The sequence below is a fragment of the Heptranchias perlo genome, chromosome 45 (genome assembly GCF_035084215.1).
Source record: "Heptranchias perlo isolate sHepPer1 chromosome 45, sHepPer1.hap1, whole genome shotgun sequence".
Taxonomy (NCBI): domain Eukaryota; kingdom Metazoa; phylum Chordata; class Chondrichthyes; order Hexanchiformes; family Hexanchidae; genus Heptranchias; species Heptranchias perlo.
The window spans coordinates 1,703,152-1,723,764 of record NC_090369.1 but is presented as its reverse complement, the minus strand read 5'-3'; the positions used below and the strand labels follow the sequence as shown (position 1 = coordinate 1,723,764).

General features: G+C 47.9%; 2 protein-coding genes across 3 annotated transcripts; one reads left to right on the top strand and one right to left on the bottom strand.

Moving 5' to 3' along the window:
- Positions 1–645: 645 nt before the first annotated feature.
- LOC137306797 (rano class II histocompatibility antigen, B alpha chain-like) lies at positions 646–10,750 on the bottom strand. The gene is made up of 4 exons (XM_067976181.1): positions 10,327–10,750; positions 5,011–5,274; positions 3,797–4,078; positions 646–2,528 (listed from the first exon to the last, which is right to left on the bottom strand). Exons 1-4 carry the CDS (start codon positions 10,412–10,414, stop codon positions 2,332–2,334), a joined length of 831 nt encoding a protein of 276 aa, XP_067832282.1. The 5' UTR covers positions 10,415–10,750; the 3' UTR covers positions 646–2,331.
- LOC137306796 (HLA class II histocompatibility antigen, DQ beta 2 chain-like) lies at positions 10,361–19,290 on the top strand. Of its 2 annotated transcripts, XM_067976179.1 has the most exons (6): positions 10,365–11,491; positions 12,342–12,599; positions 14,290–14,568; positions 16,476–16,580; positions 17,673–17,753; positions 18,558–19,290. In XM_067976179.1, the coding sequence occupies exons 1-6, from the start codon at positions 11,419–11,421 to the stop codon at positions 18,629–18,631; spliced, it is 870 nt and encodes a 289-aa protein (XP_067832280.1). In that variant the 5' UTR covers positions 10,365–11,418; the 3' UTR covers positions 18,632–19,290. The 2 variants fall into 2 exon arrangements, with proteins under 2 accessions (XP_067832281.1, XP_067832280.1); XM_067976180.1 differs by lacking the exon at positions 17,673–17,753 and having other exon boundaries at positions 10,361–11,491.
- Positions 19,291–20,613: the final 1,323 nt, after the last annotated feature.

Here is a 20,613-nt window from a genome sequence, read left to right as displayed (position 1 = left end):
AGAGTAATCCATTGGATGTGAAGTGCTCTGGGATTAGAGTAATCCATTGGATGTGAAGTGCTCTGGGATTAGAGTAATCCACTGGATGTGAAGTGCTCTGGGATTAGAGTAATCCATTGGATGTGAAGTGCTCTGGGATTAGAGTAATCCACTGGATGTGAAGTGCTCTGGGATTAGAGTAATCCATTGGATGTGAAGTGCTCTGGGATTAGAGTAATCCATTGGATGTTAAGTGCTCTGGGATTAGAGTAATCCATTGGATGTGAAGTGCTCTGGGATTAGAGTAATCCACTGGATGTGAAGTGCTCTGGGATTAGAGTAATCCATTGGATGTGAAGTGCTCTGGGATTAGAGTAATCCATTGGATGTGAAGTGCTCTGGGATTAGAGTAATCCATTGGATGTGAGGAGCTCTGGGATTAGAGTAATCCATTGGATGTGAAGTGCTCTGGGATTAGAGTAATCCAATGGATGTGAAGTGCTCTGGGATTAGAGTAATCTACTGGATGTGAAGTGCTCTGGGATTAGAGTAATCCACTGGATGTGAAGTGCTCTGGGACTTCCTGAGGATGTGATACCGCACAATATAAATGCATCAGTTAATTCTTCACAATCTCAGAGATATCAAGAGCTGAGCAAGACACAATTCAATGCCCTAATTGCTTTATTTAACTACACGTTCAGAGGTAAACAACAGAATGATCACATGTATATTTCACAATTACAGCAACACTTTTCTGAACTTAACGTGATGTAGTGTAAAAGCAAACCTCCACTTCCAGGATCACAGCTCGTCCTTGGAAAATGAATGCTATAAGGTAAGATAACCACCATACTGAGAGGATGCTGCATTATCAGAGGCACCACCTTTCGGATGAGATGTTAAACGAAGGCCAGGCCTGGTTGTTCAGGTGGATGTTAAAGATCCTGTGGCACTATTGGACAACCAGGCAATTCTCCAGGTGTCCTGGCCAACATCCCTCAACTAACACCACCACCAAAAAATAAATTAACTGGTCATCTTATTGCCACTTATGGGATCTTACTGTAGGCAAAATGGCTGCCATGCTTGCCTAAATAATAGCCATTGCACTGCAAAGTACGTGAAGTTCTTTGGGATGCTTGTGACAGACCTGCTAAGTGCTAAATAAATGCAAGTCTTCCTTTCTTTAAAGACTTGCACAGGATGGAATGAAATTCAGGTTTACCATTGGTAGAAGCAGGAAAGTTTGGTTATAAAAGGCACTTGGATCCCACGGAGTTGAGATGCATTGGCTGAACTTTGAAGGAGACAGATTTGGTATGAATTGCAGCAGAAAGTGCTGGTCCAGGGACAATTCAGTGTCTCAACTTCAGAGACAGATTTATCATTAGTGAATAATGGTTGCTGGTAACCAGTGCTACCAAGGGTTAAATGTTTAGTTAAATTGTAATCCACTACCCTTAAAGAATGATACAGCACAAAAGGAGGCCATTCGCCCATCGTGCCTGTGCCAGTACCTTTGTTGGCGTTCTGGCAGCTCCTCGCATTTGCTGCTATTTAACAGATTTTCTGTCACTATTGAAGAGTGAAGATACATCAAGTTTTTAACTTTTAAAAAAAATTAACCCTGCAAATGATGTACAACCCATTTTCAACATCTCTCAAGCTATAGACCCAGCCGAGATAGGATCAAGTACATGATTTAATTAAAAACTCCCCCAGAAGGTCAGGCAGCATCTGTGGAGCGAGGAATGTAGGGTTAACATTTCAGGTCGATGAACTCTACCTTCCGCTCTTCACAGATGCTGCCTGACCTGCTGAGTATTTCCATCATTGCCTGTCTTTTGCTTTAGATTTCCAACATCTGCAGTATTTCGCTTTTTGTTTCACATTATTTAATTTACAACCATTTTAATGGCACTCACGTACAGAAAAACATCACACAGCACTTTGCAAGAAGCAAAATTAGGGAAAATGGAGAGGGTTGGGGGTATCAAAGCGAAGGGTTTTAAGAAGGCTTCTGAAAAGCAGGGAGGGAGGCGGCACGGCCGAGCGAGGTAGGGAGATTGAGAGATCAGGAGAGCAGGGGCCAAAAGTGTAACTGCCAACGGCGGAACAGATGAGGCAGGAACAAAGAGTAAACAGGAGTCAGAGGGCACATGTGGGGCTGTATGGCTCTGATAGACGGGGCAAGAAATCTCAAAGTGAGGAAGATGATCTTGAAATCAATGCAATGGGACAGGAAAGAAAGCAATGGCACACAGATTTGTGTCCAATAGCCTGAGAGAGAGCAACAGTCACAGACCGCCAGCAAATATTGCACAAAGTTAGAGTCAGTGAATTCGTTTTTCATGCTGAATCTGATGACCTCCTGCGGGAATTCATTTGGATAATCTGAGTGACCCGGTTGACCCGTTTCGCCCAGCAACATAAGCAGAGTCCAGCTGCTGTCCCAAGTATTCCTACAATCAGCCCACAGACTAAAATAGCAAGTTGACTTGAATCCTGCTCAGCGTTTCCTTCCGAGCTATCCGGCACTTCTGGTTCTGTAAACAAACCACAAGCTTATTCGGGACTGTATGAATCAGAAATCAGTTCGAACAGTGAGGTCAGGTCCTTACTCAAACTCCTATTGTGCTTTGTTCCATTTCTACCGTGGCCAGTTTCCCCCTTCTCTCCTGATGGTACTGGGGTATGGGTTGCAAAGGCTCCGGGTGTCCCAAGTATTCCTACAATCAGCCCTCATCCATGTGGCCATTCGTCACGTGCAAGACCAGACAATATCAACAGCAGATTTGATCAGATGTAGCCCAATTCTGTTATCAGCCAATATTCCAGCAGGAGTCACTGGATAGTGATTGGAAACAGGAAACCTGGCTGGTTTAACCTCTCACTAGCCCAGAAGTGCAGAGGTCAATTGTAACACCATCTGGGTTAATACAGATTACATGCAGAGTACAGCTCCCTCTACACTATCCCATCAAGCACATCCGTGCCCTGGCTCGAGGTTAGTTGGAGGAAATGGTATATCTTTTGGCTTCCTGTAACATGCTGAGGGAGGTTCTCCCAGCGTTCGCTGACCTACTTTGGCTCCCGGTCCAGCAATGCTTCAATTTTAAAATTCTCATCCTCATGTTCAAATCCCTCCATGGCCTCACCCCTCCCTATCTCTGTAACCTCCTCCAGCCCCTAGGACCCTCCCAGATCTCTGCACTCCTCCAATTCTGGCCTCTTGCGCATCCCCGATCTTCATCGCTCCACCATTGGCGACCGTGCTTCAGCTGCCTAGGCCCTAAGCTCTGGAATTCCCTCCCTAAACCTCTCTCTCTCCTCCTTTAAGATGTTCCTTAAAACCTGCCTCTTTGACCAAGCTTTTGGTCACCTGTCCTAATATCTCCTTATGTAGCTCGGTGTCAAATTTTGTTTAATAACGCTCCTGTGAAGCGCCTTGGGACGTTTTACGTTATAGGCGCTATATAAATGCAAGTTGGTGTTATTCCAGCACCAACTCTACAGCAAGTAAGAATTGCAGGCATTCTGGTCATTTTTTTTTAAGAGTCTTCAGTTCCACCGTTGGAGGAAGTGATAGCAAGCGTTACCAGCGTCAATGGCACTGTTAACCAATCATTTCAATGCACAATTGGCCAACTGTGACAAACGCAAGGATTTTAATGTAATATTTTTGCGATGGTCCTGCATGCACCCAGTGCATATTGCAAAATCACGACAATTTTCTATCTGTTGATTTCCAAGGTACACTGGCTGCACATGGAGCAATGTGAAATATACCCTATAATAATTTCATTTCTCTTACCCCAGTAGATTATTCTTTGCTCTTTGCTGATGGTGTGAACCACTTTACAGGAATATATGTCACCAGCCGCTGGCTGGATTTCTGTGTATAGGAGCACTTGAAAATGCCAGTCTTCACCAAACAAGAGCCTCGAGGAGTTAACTTCACTGAAAAGAGGTTCCTCATTCTTCTGCAGTGTTACAGTAATTGCCGGAGGGAAAAAACCACTGACGAAACAGGTCAGAATGTTTGTCTCACCGAAGGCAACCGCTTTCTCTGAATACAGGAAGAGCTCGGCAATTTCTGAAAAGACCGAATTAAATATTTCATAATAAACGGACAATTAATGTTTATTGATTTCTTTACATTTTCCCCCTGCTCTCCTGAAGGTGCTGACCCATGTTTGGGGTACTGCACCACACATGTCTCCGATCACACAAGTCATAGGAACGTAGGAACAGCTAGACGAAAATACACCAAAGTCCATCTAGTTCACCTTCTACCATCCTGGTAGTCGCACGATACAACAAATTACTTTTGAAGTGTAATCACTGTTGTTATGCAGGCAAACATGGCAGCTGGCAACATCCCACCAAGAGCAGGTAATCTGTTATTTGGTGTTGTTGGTTGAGCGGGGGAGGGGGGGAATGTTTATCAGAACTCCCTGCTCTTCTTCCAACAGTGCTAAAGTGATCTTTAACATTCACTTGAAGAGGAAGATGGGGCCTCAGCAGAAGGATCACACTTCTGCCAATGCAGCACTCCATCAGTACTGCACTGGATGTCAGTCTAGATGCTGAATTGAAATCGAGTTTCTGTTCCTAATGCTGGTGTGTTCCTTTCTAAACAGAGGAACTGACTGCAACGTTGAAGGGACGTGCTCTATTTGTGTAACAGTGCACACAGTGAATGTGGTCAATGTGACATCCCACAGTGCTAGCTCCTTGTGCATCACTCTCTTAACTCAAACCCCTAATTGAAGGAGTAAGTGAAGTGGATGGCAGCGAGGAAGCTTCATGTGGCAGAGGCCCACAGAATGTCCTGCCATGAATTTGCTATGGGTTCTGTATACTTTCAGGGGTATATCCTGCCACTTGGGACAGATGCAGGTGGTGGCACAAGACTGGCACTGACACGACAGAAAACTGCCTATCTCTGTGGTACTGCATGAATGCCCGTACAACCTCATTGAAGACAATGATCGGGTCCAGCCAGTCACTGCTTCCCAGACTCACCATTTGGGTAAGGTGAGTTGTTGGTCAGAGCTGCCACTTCGTCCATCAGCCTCCGTTGTGACGCTATGGTGCGGTCCCTATTTTTCCGCAGAATCTCATCAAAAAACTGTTGATACTCCTCCAAGCCACTCACTAGGATCTGGGCAGTTGGCAACGTGCTGTCAAAGTAAACAACAGTTCTGTCTTCAGCCCTGAGCTCGGCAACCAGCTCCGGTAGGCTGGGATCATCTGTCGAGAAGATGGTAAACAGCAACTTCCCTTCTTCTGAACGGGATACAAACAAGGGGAAAGAAATGTCTTCGGATTCAATTATCGCACTGTTATTTCTTGGAGCTGATATACAACCTTTAGGTTATAGTGGGTTAAAATACTTGCATTTATATAGCATCTTGCGCATCCCAAAATGCTCCACAGCCAATAAGTTACCTTTGAAATGTAGTCACTGTTGTTATGTAGGCAAACATGGCAGCCAATTTGCATACAAGGTCCCACGAACAGCAGTAAGATAATGGCAGTTCATTTGTTGTTGGTGGCACTGATTGAGGGATAAATGTTAATCAAGAGACCCAGAGAATTCCCTGTGCTACCAGTTAAGACACCGTTCTTTCATCCCTGGATTCAAATCCTGCTGGATGTATGGGTCCAACCTGGAATGATCTCAACCCCAGTTCTTAGAGAGGCCACAGCACAAATATAACTAACCTAGCAATTGCATTCAGAAGACTGCAGGATGATTTATTTAAATTATTTTTAAAATGTAGTCATTTCTAATGATTATCCTCATTTCATTCCACCCCGAATTTCCATCTTAGCCACCTGAAAGTCTTTGGAGGGTTGATACCTCTGAAAGGTCTACCCAGGAAACCCTCATATCTCGCACAAGCAGCAAGTGTCAGCAGGCTCCATGTTAGAGTCCTACATTCAGTCCTCATTTTTCCATTTATAATTGAAACTGCCTATGTAAACATGTCACACTGATTGCAGCAGCACCTCCAGTGGCGGGAGGGTGTAATTACAGTATGGGCAGCTCCCATTATAAGTGTGGAGATAGAAATTTAACAGGAAGTTAGATTTAAGATTTGTAATATAAATGTAGATACAGGTATTTATTGATTAGTCAACAACTCCATTATCGTTGTACCATGCGATTACCAGGATGGTAGAAGGCGTTTTCGGTCTTTTCTCATCTAGCAATTCCTATATAAAAGTACTCCCTGGTCCAAATACTCCCCCCCACCCCAACAATACCCTCTAAGGTGTCAGCTGTGGATCAGTGGATAGCACTCTCATCTTTGAACCTGAAATTCGTGTCCCACTTCAGAGACTGGAGCCCCATAATCCAGGCTGACACTCCCAGTGCAATACTGAGGGAGAGTTGCACTGTCGGAGGTGCCGCCTTTCGGGATGAGACGTTAAGCCGTCTGCCCTCTCAGGAGGATGTGAAAGAACCCATGGCCACTATTTCGAAGAAAAGCAGAGGAGTTCTCCCCAGTGTCCTGGGGCCAATATTTATCCCTCAACACAACATCACTTATAAAAACAAATGCTCTGGTCATTTATCACATTGCTGTTTGTGGGATCTTGCTGTGTGCAATCCTACGTTACAACAGTGACTACACCTCGAAAAAAAAAGTACATCATTGGCTGTAAGGTGCTGTGGGACATCCTGAGGTTGTGAAAAGGCGCTGTATATAAATGAAAGTCCTTTCTTTTTCTAATCCCACCTCAGGTAGAGATCAATGAGATCCATCACCCCCGGTCGCTCTGCATACATAGAATTTTACAACACAGAAACAGGCCATTCGGTCCATCTAGTCTATGTTTATACTCCAAACGAGCCTCCTCCCTCCCTACTTCATCTCAATCTATCAACATATCCTTCTATTCCTTTCTCCCTCATGTACTTTTTTAGCTTCCCCTTAAATCCTTCTGTTATTCACCTCAACCACTCCCTGTGGTAGCAAGTTCCACATTCTCACCACTCTCTGGGTAAAGAAGTTTCTCCTGAATTCCTGATTGGATTTATTAGTGACTATCTTGTACTTATGGCCCCTAGATTTTGGTCTCCCCCACAAGTGAAAACATCTTCTCTATGTCTACCCTATCGAACTCCCTTCATAATTTTAAAGACCTCTATCAGGTCACCCCTCAGCCTTCTCTTTTCTGGAGAAAAGACCCCCAGTCTGTTCAATCCTTCCTGATAGTTAGAAACTCTCAGTTCTGGTATCATCCTTGTAAATCTTTTTTGCACTTTCTCCAATGCTTCTATGTCTCTTTTTGTAAAATGTTTCACATTGTTCTCCTTACTATTTGACCCTGAGATGAGCTTCCGACCCCGTATCTGCTCCATCACCGAGATCCCCTACTTTCATCTCCGTAGCATCGTCCACTTCTGCCCCTACCTCAGCTCATCTGCTGCTGAAACCCTCATCCATGCCTCTTGTTACCTCTAGACTTGACTATTCCAATGCTTTCCCGGTTGACCTCCCATCTTCCACCCTCCATAAACTTCAGCTCATCCAAAACTCTGCTGTCCTATATCCTAACTCGCACCAAGTCCCGTTCACCCATCACCCCTCTGTGCTCGCTGACCTACATTGGCTCCTGGTCCGGGAACGCCTCGATTTTAAAATTCTCCATCCTCGTGTTCCAATCCCCGCCATGGCCTCGCCCCCCCTCCCTACCACTGTAACCTCCTCCAGCCCTACAACCCTCCCAGATCTCTGCGATTTACTTGTACTTCTTTCAATTTATTCGCTGCTCACGGTGCGGTCTCCTCGACATTGGGGAAGAGCAAACATAGACTGGGTAATCGCTTAGCTGAACACCTCCGCCATGTCCGCAAGTGTGATTCTGAGCTTCCTGTCGCTTGCCATTTTAATTCCCCGTCCCACTCCCATTCTGGCCTCTCTATCCTCGGCCTCTTACACTGTTCCAATGAAGCTCAACATAAGCTCGAGGAACAGCACCTCATCTTTCGACCTTCCGGATTCAACATTGAGTTCAATAACTTCCGATTGTAACCACTGCTCCCATTTTTACGGACAGCAAGTGCTGGTAATGGATCTGCTGTTGCCATTTACAGCTCCTCTAGACCCATCTTTTGTTTCTTTACTTGTCCCGTTACCACCCTCCTTGCCTTGCACCATCATCCCTTTTGTCATTCAATCACAGAAAATGCTGGAAAAGCTCAGCGAGCCAGGCAGCAACAGTGGAAAAAGAAACAGGGTTAACGTTTCAGGTCGCAGCTGCATTAACGTCAACCCTGTTTCTTTCTTCGCGGACGCTGCCTCGCTTGCTGAGCTTCTCCTGCATTTTCTGTTTTCATTTCAGATTTCCAGCATCTGCAGGTATTCTGCATTTCTCATCTAGTCACTCCTGCCCTCCACTCTATCACAAACCTTTCCTTTTGTTCTTTCCTCCCCTTTCCCTGATTCTGTACTTGCTTAAAAACTGTTAAATCTTTAACTTCTTCCAGTTCTGGCGAAGGGTCATCGACCTGAGACGTTAACTCTTGTTTCTCTCCCCACATGTTGCCTGACCAGCATTTTCTGCTTTCATTTCAGATTTTCAGCATCCGCAGTATTTTTTTTGTTGCTTTTAATAGAAATGCAAGCTGTTGTTAGAATCATAGAAAATTTAAGGCACAGAAGGAGGCCAATCGGCCCATCGTGTCCGTGCCGGCCGATAATGAGCCACCTAGCCTAATCCCACTTTCCAGCACTTGGTCTGTAGCCCTGTAGGATACGGCACTTCAGGTGCACATCCCCAGGTATTTTTTAAATGAGTTGAGGGTTTCTGCCTCTACCACCCTTTCAGGCAGTGAGTTCCAGACCCCCACCACCCTCTGGGTGAAAAACATTCTCCTCAGCTCCCCTCTAATCCTTCTACCAATTACTTTAAATCTGTGCCCCCTGGTTATTGACCTCTCTGCTAAGGGAAATAGGTCCTTCCTAACCATTCTATCGAGGCCCCTCATAATTTTATACACCTCAATTAAATCTCCCCTCAGCCTCCTTTGTTCCAAAGAAAACAACCCCAGATTATCCAATCTTCCCTCATAGCTACAATTCTCCAGTCCTGGCAACATTCTCGTAAATCTCCTCTGTACCCTTTCTAGTGCAATCACATCCTTCCTGTAATGTGGTGAACAGAACTGTACGCAGCACTCAAGCTGTCGCCTAACCAATGTTTTATACAGTTCTAGCATAACCTCCCTGCTCTTATAGTCTTTGCCTCAGCTAATAAAGGGAAGTCATAGAGTCTAATAAAGGGAAGTATCCCGTATGCCTTCTTAACCACCTTATCTACCTGTCCTGCTACCTTTAGGGATCTATGGACATGCACTCCAAGGTCCCTCACTTCCTCTACACCTCTCACTATCCTCCCATTTATTGTGTACTCCCTTGGCTTGTTTGCCCTCCCCAAATGTATTAACCCACACTTCTCCGGATTGAAATCCATTTGCCACTTTTCTGCCCACCTGACCAGTCCATTGATATCTTCCTGCAGTCTACAGCTTCCCTCCTCACTATCAGCCCCACCGCCAATTTTTGTATCACCTGCAAACTTCTTAATCAAGCTCCCCCCACATTCAGGGCCAAATCATTAATATATACCACAAAAAGCAAAGGGACCTCGTACTGAGGAACCCCACTGGAAACAGCCTTCCGGTCGCAAAAAACACCCTTTGCTTCCTGCCGCTGAGCCAATTTTGGATCCAACTCGCCACTCTCCCTTGGATCCCATGGGCTTGTACTTTTCTGACCAGTGGGACCTTGTCAAGAGCCTTGCTAAAATCCATGTAGACTACATCAAACGCACCCCCCTCATCGACCCTCCTCGAAAAAATTCCATCAAGTTAGTCAGACACGACCTTCCCTTAACAAATCCGTGCTGGCTGGCCTTGACTAACCCGTGCCTTTCGAAATGACGGTTCATGCCGTCCCTCAGAATTGATTCCAATAATTTGCCTGCCACCGAGGTTAGACCGACTGGCCCTGTCTATCCCTCGCTCCCTTTTTAAACAACGATACAACGTTAGCGGCCCCCCCCAAATCCTCCGGCTCCACTCCTGTATCCAGGGAGGATTGGAAAATGATGGTCAGAGCCTGCGCTGTTTCCTCCCTTGCTTCTTTTAACAGCCCGGGGTGCATTTTATCGGGGCAGGGGCATCATTAAGGGGAGATGCCAAACCCCTTAATACTCCCCTCTCTCACTATGTTTATCCCATCCAGTAGTTGCTTTTTTTTTGGTCGAAATGCAAAACTGATGCCGCCTTTTGAGAGAAAAGCAAACTTTGCCGTCGTGGCTTACCCGAGGCTGAGCTCCCTCTGGCAGCAGGGCAGGCGAAGAGGAGCAGCGCGGAGACAAGCGAGAGGCTGCCTTGGTCCATCCCCTCCATATCGATTTTTAAAAGAAAAAAATAAAACCACCCACCCGCCGGGGACCGTCCAGAGGAGCAAAGACGGAACTGAAACTAAGGGCGGGGAGGCGGAGGATAGACCGTGGCGGGTGGCAGCCGCCCGACTGGACGAGCCGCAATCCGTCGCCTCAGGCGGCTTCGGATTTAAAGTCTAAAAATCACCGGACCGGCCGGCGGGCGGGCATTTCTTCTTCCCTTTTTTTGTTTAGGTCGTGCCGGGGAAACCATTCCCGCCAACAACGCGCCTCAAGAGGTTCGGGTGAAGTGAAAGGCGGGCGGGAGGGAGGCGGACGGCCCGCGCGTTCCACGAGGTTCCAGAAGGTTCTCCACGAGGGTTCTGGACGGTTCCCCGAGGTCCCGGAGGGTTTTCTCCGCGGTCCCAGGAGGTTCCCGAAGGTTCTCCGTGGTTCCAGAAGGTTTTCTCCGAGGTTCCAGCAGGTTCCCGAAGGTTCTCCGAGGTTCCAGCAGGTTCCCGAGGGCTCCCGGGGGTTCTCGAGGGCTTCCGGAGGCTCTAGAAGGTCCTCGGAGGTTCCAGAAGGTTCCCGTGGGTTCTCCGAGATTCCCAGAAGGTTCTTGAAGGCTCTCCGAGGTTCCAGAAGGTTTCCGGAGGTTCTCGAAGGTTTCCGGAGGCTCTAGAAGGTCCTCGGAGGTTCCAGAAGGTTCCCGCAGGTCCTCCGAGATTCCAGCAGGTTCCCGCGGGTTCTCCGAGATTCCCAGAAGGTTCCCGAAGGCTCTCCAAGGTTCCAGGAAGTTCTCGAAGGTTTCCGGAGATTCTCGAAGGTTTCCGGAGGTTCTCGAAGGTCCCAGAAGGTTTCCGGAGGTTCTTGAAGGTTTCCGGAGGTTCTAGAAGGTTCTCGGTGGTCCCAGAAGGTTCCCGGAGGTTCTCGGACCTCCCTGTCGAGTCATCGCCTGCGGACGGTCTCCCGGTTCGAGCGGTGTGGGGGTGGGGTGGTGTTTGTTCCCCCCCGCCCGCCCCCAAAAGCATGAGCCGATCCTTTTGCCCTTGGGGCCTCCTCTGGATTCTCGGCCTCTGCCTCCTCTCCTCGCCCACTCTGGGTAAGTAGTGATGATGGTGGAGGAGAGGGGGCACAGGGAGAGAGGGGGTCTCCATTGGGGTAAAGGGGACCAGACTGTGGTCCCTGGGAGGGGGCGGGGCTCCATTCAAAGCCCCTCCCACTTCCCCCTCCCATATAATTTAACATGGGGGGGGGGTAGGAGTTTATAATTTGAGGTCCATTTGGTTCTCTCTTGTTTACAGAGGTTTGGTTCCACGGCCGTTCTCCGGCACCTCGTCCATGGGCGCGTTCTTGGAGCGTGCATCCAGTGAGAGTCGACGGGGATATTCAACCAAGGTGGGCATCGCAACTGAGCCTGCCCCCTGCCCCCCCCCCCCCAGTCCTAAGGGTCAACAGCCATCAATCGACGCACCATCCAAGCAGGAGCCACTGGCAAGTGGTCAGCAGGAAGACCCTCTGGCTTATTTCCCCCTCCTCTCTCCACCCCCCCCCTCTTAACCTAGGGGTACTGAGGCCGATTGAAGCCCCCCCCTCCCATTCCAGCTGTGGCGGACCCGGGGGTTGAAACTGGGGCCTCCCCTGCTCTATTGTGGCTCGGTTCTGGACCTTGTACCCCTTTCTGTAAGTGTCACGTATCCTTTGTGATCGCTGGTTGTTGTCGGTGGTATGAAGTTGCCTTTGTTCCCTGATAATCTTAATTGTATTTAAAATATACCTGTAGCGGAGGGCGCCTGAGGCATCTGTGGGACCGTAGCCCAGCAAGGAGAGGAGAAATATACAGAGAAAAGGGTTGAGATCACTGTGGTATAGTTAGATTTCTTCTAAACTCAGAGTGGGCTATGTCGCTCTAATGCCTCTGTGGGTTTTTTCTCCCACCCTGTGCTTTCCAGCGTTACACACGGTCCAGCAGATTTTCTCCATCGACGGTTCTCAGCCCCCAGTAATGAACCTGCGGTTTGCCTACAATGGAAAAGAGCTCGCTCACTTTAATTTCATCACCAAGAAACTCGTGGCCACCAGCCCGCTATTGGAACTGTACGTCGACGAACTGAACAACAGCTCGCGGACAATCAAAAATCTGGACCGCTACAGTTATTTCGGCCCTTTGGGCGCAGATATTATTTTACGGGTCACTCGGACTCTGACTGGTAAGCTGCCTCAACTTGACTGGCGAACACAAGCCTGTCCTTCTGGTATGTATCGTGCTCTTAGACTTATCGCCAGGTCCTGAAGAACTTAAAATGATTCCCACCGACGGCCCCACGGGCTCTGCGATGCGGTACCAAGTCAGACTTCTCAGTAAGGTCCCAGATCAGATCCTCACAGCAGTGCTGAGTTAGCTGATAACAGCTGGTGGGGTCGGCAGGGGGCTGGTTAAAGCTCCATAAACTGGTCCCAGTAGACCCCGGGCTCCCACTTCTGATCAGTAGCCCGTGACTATAGGTGGAAAGTGTTGTGAACAGTGGATAACTGGAGCTTAGAATCATGGTTTACAGCATCAGGTGCCACCATTCAGCCCATCGCTCACAATTTCTAAACCTGTCTCTGTGCTCCTGACGTCTTTCACCCTCCACCTCACCGTTTGCCAACCCCTCCCCTACTTTTATGTCATCGGCAAATTCATCGTCATGCTCCCTCTTGTCATTAACTGGATAGCCCGGTGGTGAAGGATGGAATCCTGGTCTTCAGTTGCTTCCAAGCCTTTATTCACAGAGCTCCACAATACACACTCCACACCCTAGATCAGCTCTCTTATAAATGGATACGTGATTCCCCCAGTTGATACGCACCACCTGAATACGATTAACACTAATTGAGATAAATCACATGGATACAATTAACACCTATGACCAAGTCTTCAACTCCTTCCTGACAAAACAAAAACAATTCGCATTTATCCAGTGCCTTTAACGTAGTAAAACGTCCCGAGGAGCTTCACAGGAACGTAATCAAACAAAATTTGACACCGAGCCACATAAGGAGATATTAGGACAGGTGACCAAAAGCTTGGTGAAAACGGTAGGTTTTAAGGAGCATCTTAAAGGAGGAGAGAGAGGCGGAGAAGTTTAGGGAGGGAATTCCAGAGCTTAGGGCCGAGGCAGCTGAAGGCATGGCCACCAATGGTGGAGCGATGGAAATCGGGGGATGCGCAAGAGGCCAGAATTGTAGGAGCGCAGAGATCTGGGAGGGTTGTAGGGGCTGGAGGAGGTTACAGAGATAGGGAGGGGGGGCGAGGCCAGGGAGGGATTTGAACCCGAGGATGAGAATTTTAAAATCGAGGCGTTGCTGGACCGGGAGCCGACGTAGGTCAGCGAGCACAGGGGGTGATGGGTGAACAGGACTTGGTGCGAGTCAGGATACGGGGCAGCAGAGCTTTGGTTAGGTATTGAGAACAGAGTGAATATGAATTGAACTGGTAACTGTGGAACAAGTCGGCGACTGCACCACTTTGCTTTCTGCCTTTTTTCACAGGACCTGCTGGGTTTTTCCTTCCCGAGGGGTTGAAGGAGCCATAATTCCACCTTCTCGTAGTCCAGGCCCTCACGACACTGTGTGTGTGTGTGTACACAGGATCAGGTCTGGCTGTCACACAACCCCATGGCAATGAAGCCTTCCAAAGTCTATCCCCCACACGGGCAGGATGGGGTGATGTACTAGAAAGCTGCTGAAGTCACTGGAACTTTTGCCAATCAGGAATCCGTCTCTTCAGGAGAGGGTCGGGGGGAGGAAACTGTAACAAACAACATGGTTTGATTTGAATCTTGTGGCCTTTGGGAGTTTCCTCCCCTGCTGCTTTGCTGACTAGATTTAAACCAATTGTCCGTCTCTCTTCTGCAGCCAAGCCCTCCATCACGATAACTGTACACCACCTGAAGGGTGAGAAAAATTCCTATCTGAACTGCAGAGTCAGTGGATTTTACCCGCGAGGCATCAACACTACCTGGCTGCGGAATGGTGAGGCCGTTCAACAGGAGGTGTTAAGGAGCAGGATTTTGCCAAACAAGGATGGGTCGTTCCAGGTCACACTGCAGGTCAACGTTGATCCCAGGAGGGGTGACACCTACACCTGTCAGGTGGAGCACAGAAGTGCCCCTGACAAACTAACTGCAGTTTGGGGTAAGGCGCAGCATCTGAAACTGTCCGGTAGGGCAAGACTGTTTCCCTCTTTAATTCAAGTATGGACAGACCCCCGTGACCCAAACCATCTCTAATATAAATAAAGTTGGTGCAGTATGCCGACACAAGGGGAGGGGCGCGGGGTGTAATGGACAGAAAACTGAGGGCAGCACCCATGATTTCCCGACATGCTTAGAGAGATCGCCCCGTCCCACCCACCAGTACTGGGGCTGAACATGAGGACTGCAGGTTTCCGATCCTTCTGATTTCAAATCGCTGATCTACTCATGCTCCCTTATACTTGAAGGTATGGACAATGATCCTTCCTGGGACACAAAATCATAGTTGGGAACCATTCAGCCCTATGCTGGTGCTGTCTCCTCTGTCTGAGCCTGCTACTCTAACCTTATTTCTCTGCTCTTTTCCCATCCCCTTTAATATTTTTCTTCAGTGCTAATCTAATTCACTCTTTAATGATATGCAGCTGACTCACCTTCAGTAGCCCCGTGTGGTTGATATATTCCATATTCTCATACTCCTTTGACTTTAAAAAAAAATCCTTCCACCCTCCTCTTTTATGCTTCTAGTACTGATCCTGGGTTCATGCCCCCATTGATTCACCCACCAGTGGAAATAATGTTTACCCTCTCAAGCTATTTCATCATTTGGAGCACTTCTATCATCATCTAACATAGTTTTCTTGATGAACTGTCATTTTAAAAACAACTCCTCCCAATATCATTAAAAAGCACAATTTAAAGCCCCTGTAGCTCAGGGTATAAATGCACATCACCTGGTGCGTTCCTGAGCCTGTGTAATACCGACTCGGAAAGTCTCAAGATCCATCCCCCGCCTGTGTTGAGTTGGATGATCTCAGCTGGTAGGAGTGTGCAAGAGAGTACGTGCCAATTTTGGAAAATTAGCCTCTTAGTTTCGTGCACTGACTTACTGCTCAGTATAATTATATGACTTGTAAATAAATCTCACAATTAGTTTTAGCCTGAACGTAATGGTTCGACTTTGGTATTTACCACATTTGGAGTAGACGGGAGGATGTGGTGGGCATTCCATTTGGTTTCTGGTGCATTATACTGTGACTAAAGCATAATTGTTGGTCCATTGGCATGCCATCCCTCTCAGGGCAGGAGTACAGGTGCAGATTTTGATTCACAGGGGACTCGCTCTGTTTCAGGAAGCTGTCTTTCTGCCTAACAAGAGGGTCTTCAATCGGCCTCAGTTCCCCTGGGCTACGAGGGGGGGAAGGGGGCAGAGAAAGTGATCACTGTTCAGTGACCCCTCTACATGGATGTGGGTGAGACAACTTTGAGCTGTGTGATGCCCCATCCGCAGCTCAATACCTTGCCGCACAAGGCTCAGACTTGAAGAATGGCCTCATGAAGATGGTACCAGAGGGCCCATGGAACATGGACCCCAATGCCTTCAGGAGAGGAAGTGGGAAGGCTAGGGGAATCTTGTTAAAATACCAGTCCCAAGTTGGCCTGGATTGCTAACACAGGTCGGTAATTGAAGTGTAACCATAACATCTGCACCCCAGCCGCTGGTTAACAAGTGGCGGCACACTGACCGTGCATAGCACATGAGAATGCTGGGGTGTTGGCCCATGCGTGCGACTCCCCTCACCGGTGAGCTTAGCCAAGTCCCTGGGGCAAAGGTGCAATGTACAGGGAAAGTTGGAGCAAATGCATCACTGGGTTGGTTTCTTGCACCCTCTAGAAACAAGATGCCAGTAGCATCGATAGTTGTCTGAGAGCAGATTGTCTGTCCGTCCTCTTGGCTGCATTGGTCTGTAATCTCAGGAGGCCCAGGGTCGAGGGGAGAAAATAAAGAGCAACCAAAGTGCCCTGTACTATAAAATCTTTCTACTCCAATTCTACGTTTTCCCCCAGCTCCCAAGAGTCAAAACTTACTATCTCCTGCACATGTGGTTGGGATAATATCCGGGTTGGCCGGTATCATCATTGCTGTATCTGGAGGAATCATCAGATGGAAAGGTAGGAATATCCATGCATCAGTCCAGAAAACACTGTCCTTTGCAAACTTCTCAGAAAGTCCCTTCCAAACACCACAATCAGCATATCTGCGAATTTGCTGTGCCTTCCTGGGTCACCAAGAGGCTAACCATTCTCAGGCAGATCATTCAGAGGTCCAGCAGATTCCTTTTTTCAATATTTTTTTTTAAAACTGTGACTCCTTAAATTGCTTAGAAGGAATTTTCTGCTGAGAAGTCTTGCTATGGATTGGAAATGACTGGCTAGCTGTCTCTCTTTTCCTGACATGTGACTCAGAAATGTGCATGTGTGACACCTGAAGCGTGACGGACTTGTCTCAAAGCTTGTGTGTGTGTGTGTGTGGCCAAATAAATAGATAAAATAGGTAGAACATAAGAAATAGGAGCAGGAGTAGGCCAATCTGCCCCTCGAGCCTGCTCCGCCATTCAATAAGATCATGGCTGATCTGATCCTAACCTCAAATCTAAATTCATGTCCAATTTCCTGCCCGCTCCCCGTAACCCCTAATTCCCTTTACTTCTAGGAAACTGTCTATTTCTGTTTTAAATTTATCTAATGATGTAGCTTCCACAGCTTCCTGGGGCAGCAAATTCCACAGACCTACTACCCTCTGAGTGAAGAAGTTTCTCCTCATCTCAGTTTTGAAAGAGCAGCCCCTTATTCTAAGATTATGCCCCCTAGTTCTAGTTTCACCCATCCCTGGGAACATCCTTACCGCATCCACCCGATCAAGCCCCTTCACAATCTTATATGTTTCAATAAGATTGCCTCTCATTCTTCTGATCTCCAATGAGTAGAGTCCCAATCTACTCAACCTCTCCTCATATGTCCGCCCCCTCATCCCCGGGATTAACCGAGTGAACCTTCTAACCTGTGAAGATAGGTGCAATCAACCCAAGAGTTCAGTGGTCTTTAAGTAATTTCATGGCATTACTCTGATTTATCTCCCATTAAGATACTGATTCCAGGTAAACACTTTGACGAGTGAGACAGACAAAGTTTCACGTTGATTTGTGACGGGGGTGAGGGAGAGTCAAACATGTAATCAGAGCTGTGTTGATTATTTCTTTCCAGTGCAATACGCCAGTAGTTCACAACCTGGGCTGAACCAGAGTCAAGCCAACACGAATTCAGCTGCCTCTAACACAAATTCAGGTAACAGCTTCCCCACCACAAGACGCAAATAGACAATCTCAGCATTGTGATCCACACATAGACACGTACAAACACACTGAGGTGTTATTGGTTTATTCTCTGAGTGAATGATGCGCTGTGATTATTTACAACCATATAGCCACGTTCTAGATGGACCTGGACTGGACAGGACAGGTGTGGCTGGTGCCGGTGTTACATAAGGTCACTCCCTCCGTCCATACGATCACTGTTTCTACCCAACCTGTTTCACCTCCTATGGGGAGGTTCTGCAATCTGTCTCCCTGCCCCGCCAAACCGAGCAGAGCTGCCCCCAGTGGGCTAGCGGGTAACGTCACAGAGACCAGAAAGTCCCGAGTTTAATTCCCCGATCGGTGCTGAGTTAGCTGATCTCAGCCACAGTAGGGGTAGGGGCACTACGGCCGGCCTCAGTGTCCCGGGGCTAGGGAGAGGAAAAGCCAGCTAGGATCATGTAACTCACGGCGGGAAGTGCGTGAGGGCAGGACGGGGCTCGGCTGTGATCTCAAATACCCCGCCGACACTCATGGTCTGGGCTCCCACATAAAGTACGACCACTTGGGTGATGTACTGGAGCGGGGAACGGCCGGTGCCTATTTTCCCAACAATTTTTAACTTTTCCCAACAAAATCATCAGTCGTCTTGGAGTAGCTGCCCAGGGTTACCTACTTAAAGGGGTCAGGAGAATGTAACACAAAACAGAGCGCTGCAGACAATACTGGACTGTTCATATCTGTAGACATATGCTGACTTCTATCTGCATCACCCCATCTCCACTTTGCTTCTCAGGAGTCTGGTTACAGATTGAAACTGAGTACCTGTGTGAAGATTACGGACAGCCACCGAGTTCTACGCCTGCTTAGACGTTCATTTTTAAGGAAACATCAAATTCTGAACACCCGCCAATACTTGGGAGACCAGGTGACCACCGTCTTCATCTCCTTCATTTTCCCCTTCATCCTCTCTGGCCAGATTGAATCTGATCTTTGTTGCTGCAAGAATTCCAAGATGAAACCACTTGCCTTCGAAAGAGCGCCTCCTGTTTAACTGAGATTCAGCCTGAGCGACGGACCCCAAGTATGGCCAATCCCTTCAGAGACTGAGCGACAAGAGGCTGCAGGGAGAAGCCCCTGAGCTGATGAGTTTATCTAACCCGGGCTGCTCCAAGCTGTGCTAACTGGAGAAACACATGGGAAATGTTTAACCCTTATTGTGATTGACGACGCACTGCCACTAAAATGTGGCGGGGTCTAACAGTCTGAACAAGTCATTTTGTTGTATTTCGAGTGTGACTCTGTTCTACCTCCTGTTTCTTTATGGTTACATCTCCCCTTTCATTTATTTTTCTTTGTCCACCATTTTCTTTCCACGCCTGAAACCTCTGTCAGGCCTTTGGGCAGGTGTCTGTCGTGTATTGGTCCATCCCATGTGTCTTACACGCGATGTAGTGCAGCATGCTGTTCTCCCTATTCCTTTGTAAAGCAGCTTGGAACATCTTGTATATTAAAAGACGCTATATAAATGCAAGTTGTTGATCCATTCTGTGTTTTTGCGACTGATACTTGGGCTGGAAACCTCCTCAGCACCGCCGCCGTTACATCACCGGATGCGCGGCAGAGACTCCTGTTTACAGCAAGTAAACAGGATTTCCGCCGAACACTTCCATTGAAGCTATGTCGGCAGAGCGGCAGCAGCTCCTCGGTAATTCCCGGCCTTGATGTAGTGCATCGATCGATCCCGTGTTATGTGTCTGCTACGCGGGGAGCCGACGACGTGACTACGGCCGCTCTCTCCCTGTATTATCAGGGGCAGAGGCCAATGGCCTCCAACACTCCCGAGATGATCACCGTGCCAAAGTGTGGCTGTCCAGCCTGTAGGACTGGGAGCTTGTACCCACACTCTGCAGATAAAGCCAAAGAATGATTTAAATTGGGGGGGGCACTTCCCCATAACGTGACTGGAACGCCCGAGCACCACTGAAGGGGAGGCCCTGTTTAATTGGGAGTTTGCCAGCTGGCTCCCTGTCAGGTCATGTCTGTTCCATTCGATCCTCACTCACTACATTGTGTGCTGGGTCAGTGGTAGAACCCAGTGGACCCCTGCCTGAGCCATCCCATTGACCACAGCTCACAGCTTGGTGCTGCATTAACCAGCCCTGTGGTGCCACAAAGGATAGCCTGAGCAGAGGGTAGCGGATGTTCTCTGCCTTTTTGAGATGACGTTTTTGGAGGTCTGCTGCACCGGCCGTTAAGTGTTCAGTGTTATTTTTCCACAGTGTGGTTGCAGGGCCGAGGATTCTAATCTTACTTAAATTGTGAGAAGAATCCAGAACAGGGAGGGTTAAACGCTGCGAAGCTATTAGTACCTGCTCAAGGAATGAGAGTTACGTGGGAGCTTCATGACATGTTTATTTCTGAGCTGTGTACTATGTTTAATTATAACCGATTCCTGGTTGAACAGAAATCCCCTTTTGGGGGGTTGAATGAACTCCAGTTTGCTGTAGGTGTTGGTAGGTGTGTAATTTCCCATCCCTCCCCTCCCCTCAGGTATGAGTTGCCCTTCATCTCGTAGCTTGGTTGTGACGACTCCCATGGTCAAATAGTTTGCCAAGACTTCTCTCCCTACCCCCCCACCCAAACCCACCAAACCTGCTACGTCTTGCTGGGGTTCGGTGCATCATCCAAGTAGCCATTCTTCATGTGTGAGACTAAACAGTAAGCCTTCTGCAAAGAATGTTCATTTCTGTAACACCTATCGTGTTCTCAGGACATCCCCAAGGGCTTTACAACCAATGAAGTACTTTTTGGCGTACAGTCACTGTCGTAATGTGGGAAACGCAGCAGTC

Coding starts and splice junctions, on each gene's coding strand:
- LOC137306797 (XM_067976181.1), bottom strand. CDS start 10,414: ATGGAGGGGATGGACCAAGGCAGCCTCTCGCTTGTCTCCGCGCTGCTC. Junction 5,275..10,326: donor CAGAGGGAGCTCAGCCTCGG/GTAAGCCACGAC, acceptor TATCCCGTTCAG/AAGAAGGGAAGTTGCTGTTT. Junction 4,079..5,010: donor CAACTCACCTTACCCAAATG/GTGAGTCTGGGA, acceptor CGGTCTTTTCAG/AAATTGCCGAGCTCTTCCTG.
- LOC137306796 (XM_067976179.1), top strand. CDS start 11,419: ATGAGCCGATCCTTTTGCCCTTGGGGCCTCCTCTGGATTCTCGGCCTC. Junction 12,600..14,289: donor GGTCACTCGGACTCTGACTG/GTAAGCTGCCTC, acceptor TCTCTTCTGCAG/CCAAGCCCTCCATCACGATA. Junction 16,581..17,672: donor AGGAATCATCAGATGGAAAG/GTAGGAATATCC, acceptor ATTTCTTTCCAG/TGCAATACGCCAGTAGTTCA.